At 37.0% G+C, this 2756-nt stretch overlaps 1 protein-coding gene across 1 annotated transcript; it reads left to right on the top strand.

Annotated features, from left to right (window-relative positions):
- The first annotated feature begins 587 nt into the window (after positions 1–587).
- LOC147482234 (nascent polypeptide-associated complex subunit alpha-like protein 1) lies at positions 588–2148 on the top strand. Its single transcript, XM_086577468.1, has 2 exons — positions 588–1305; positions 1420–2148. Exons 1-2 carry the CDS (start codon positions 958–960, stop codon positions 1750–1752), a joined length of 681 nt encoding a protein of 226 aa, XP_086433594.1. The 5' UTR covers positions 588–957; the 3' UTR covers positions 1753–2148.
- The last annotated feature ends 608 nt before the right edge of the window (positions 2149–2756 follow it).

Raw genomic sequence — 2756 nt, 5'->3', positions numbered from 1 at the left:
TTTAAGGTCTTTATTTAAGGTCTTTTTAGGAGCCGGGCTGTATATATATCCCTAACCGTCTGATCTCTCCTCAAGATCTGATGATCTAATTCACTCAAAAATCACAAATTTTAAAATTTCATAATATTTCAAAATCGAAAAAACGAAAAAACAAGAAATTTGTTTTCTTTTTCATCTTGGTCTTCTTCTTCTCCAAAACCCAAACCCTTCAAACAAATTCATTTTCACTTTGGTAATTGAATATATTTATTGGGCATGACCGAAGAGTTGGGCCTGGTTTAAAAAGAGGAGTGAGAAATTAAATTTAGGGTTTTGGGTGTCTGAAAATGAGTGGTAAGAGTGAAGAAGAGCTCCTCGCGCGCTCAGCTCGAACAACAGAAGATCGATGTAATAAGTCTCCCCCAAAACTCAATATTGACCTAATAAACATAAATAGACTAATAATCACCTTTCCTGACATTGCAGCTTGATAAGCCTATCGTTGAAAATGACGACGACGATGACGATGACAAGAATGATGATGAGGGTCAAGGCAAGTTATCCTTTTCTAGAAATTATTTTTAGAGACCATTCCTTGTGTTGCTTTATATCATCTGTGTAGATTGTTTTCCTACGATGTCATAAATAGTTCACAATTTGTGGAAGAGCCATTACATTGATACATAATAGTTGGAGGCTGTTCGTTTAAGTGTCCTTATGACCACACACAGTAGAAAGCTTTTAAGGGGTTGTAGGATTTAGGAGGTTTTGATTGTGAAATTGATAAACGCACACCACAGTTTGTAATGATGATAAAAATCCAGTTTGTTCTTATAACCGTATAGTAATGTTAATTGCGATGATGATTAGAATCGTCAAATTGTGATCATCAAAACTATTAAATCTATTGAGTGTTCATCACAAATTGAAAATGCATCAGATGGATGAGGCCAGAATCTTCATTTCTTGTATGCATAAATGTTGGATAGACTGTGTTTTGAGATGGATTCTCAGTTAAATTCCTTTCATAACAGTAGCATTCTCCACCGACTCATGGATTATGGCATAAATTTAAATCGTGAAAATAGAAGATGTATTTTTCGTCGTTTATCTAAATTTACCAAATTGTTTGAAGACGTTATGGTTTGTGATGAGGTGATAAAACTTTCTTTGAAACTTTACAATGCACTATATGTAGGGCATGGAGATGGCAGTGGTAGATCAAAGCAAAGCAGAAGTGAGAAAAAGAGTCGCAAGGCAATGTTGAAACTTGGAATGAAAGCCATCCTTGGTGTGAGCCACGTCACAGTCAAGAAGAGCAAGAATGTTGGTCACATGCCTTAAGCTTAAGCTTTTGAAAAATGTTATCAGTGCGAGTGAATTTTGGGTTTTATTTTTTATTAATGCTTTCCTAAATGATTTTTCACATTGCTGTTTCAGATCTTGTTTGTGATCTCAAAACCAGACGTATTTAAGAGCCCAACATCAGATACCTATGTCATATTTGGGGAGGCAAAGATTGAGGATTTGAGCTCGCAACTACAGACCCAGGCTACAGAGAAGTTCAAGGCTCCTGATCTCAGTCATGTTATCTCCAAACCAGAGTCATCAGCCATGGCTCAAGACGATGAAGATGTGGATGAGACAGGGGTAGAGCCAAAAGACATAGAATTAGTGATGACGCAAGCTGGTGTGTCAAGATCAAAGGCAGTGAAGGTGCTCAAGGCTGCTGATGGTGATATTGTTTCTGCCATCATGGAGCTAACGAACTAAGAGAGCCTTTTTGGAGCATATTCTCACAGTTGAGACAAGTATAAGGTTTTTCTATTTGTTTTCAGAGAATTTGTTTGGCTGAGGCCCGAGGGAATCAGTTTTATCTATCGTGTTGTATTATTAGCAAATTTTCTGAGTGCAACTGTTTGCTAACGATTATGGGCTGTTTTCCAAATTGCATATTTGTGTTGGCATGTGTCAAAGTTCTGCGACTCCTGCACCCATCTGTTAGGTATCGTTGTGGTGCTGTAGCCTGTAGGCCCTGTAGTTAATTGTCTAAACACATTGTATTTGTCACGGGAGTTTCAGTTTCCTTGCGTTTCAGTCCGCTGAGGCGGAGGCCTATTTTCATGTATGTGTTCTAAAAGATTTCTGAATAGATCTATAAATCCTAGATTCTAGTTTGTGGTATCATGAAAATGCTTTCTCATACGAAATATGTGACAATTTGTTTCTGTATTCCTGCTTCGGATGATGTTGACAAAATGGATACTTTGTATTACAAGATGTGTAAATTTCTCAACAACTGTTTTCTTACATATGTATAAAATGCCTCCTACACTATAAATTAGAGAACGCAAATGTGTACAAAATCCTAGACAGGACCGTTCTCGGTTGATAATGTGTTATCATCACTTTCAAACTTTGAAACTAATCATTCTCAATGCCTCCATGAATTTGAAGGGAAAAGTCTTTCCGTGTTAACGTGTTATCATCACTTTCTTCCTGCAAACATCTAGGTCCCCAAAATCTAATCTTTACAACCAAGCAATGGTGAGGGAACATCATTTTGGATCTGGCTGTGAAAGAGCACAACTGACACTTGATTAATAACCATCACAGAAGGTAGAATAAGTACCACATGAGATTGAAAACAGATAAGTTGTAGGAAAAATAAAGGGTATACAATTGTAGAAAATCAATGCCAGAAGGACCCTTTGAGACTTGTGCTCTTTCAAAACTGATAAGCGGCAGGGACAAAATGAACTATGTAAAAAATGAAA

The sequence above is a fragment of the Coptis chinensis genome, chromosome 8 (genome assembly GCF_015680905.1).
Source record: "Coptis chinensis isolate HL-2020 chromosome 8, ASM1568090v1, whole genome shotgun sequence".
NCBI lineage: Eukaryota > Viridiplantae > Streptophyta > Magnoliopsida > Ranunculales > Ranunculaceae > Coptis > Coptis chinensis.
Note: the sequence above shows the minus strand (reverse complement) of the source record. Positions and strands in the feature narration are given on the sequence as shown.

Excerpts from the sequence above, each read along its gene's own strand:
- LOC147482234 (XM_086577468.1), top strand. The coding sequence starts at position 958 with ATGTTGGATAGACTGTGTTTTGAGATGGATTCTCAGTTAAATTCCTTT. Across the intron at positions 1,306-1,419 it reads CAGTCAAGAAGAGCAAGAAT|ATCTTGTTTGTGATCTCAAA; the intron begins GTTGGTCACATG and ends TTGCTGTTTCAG.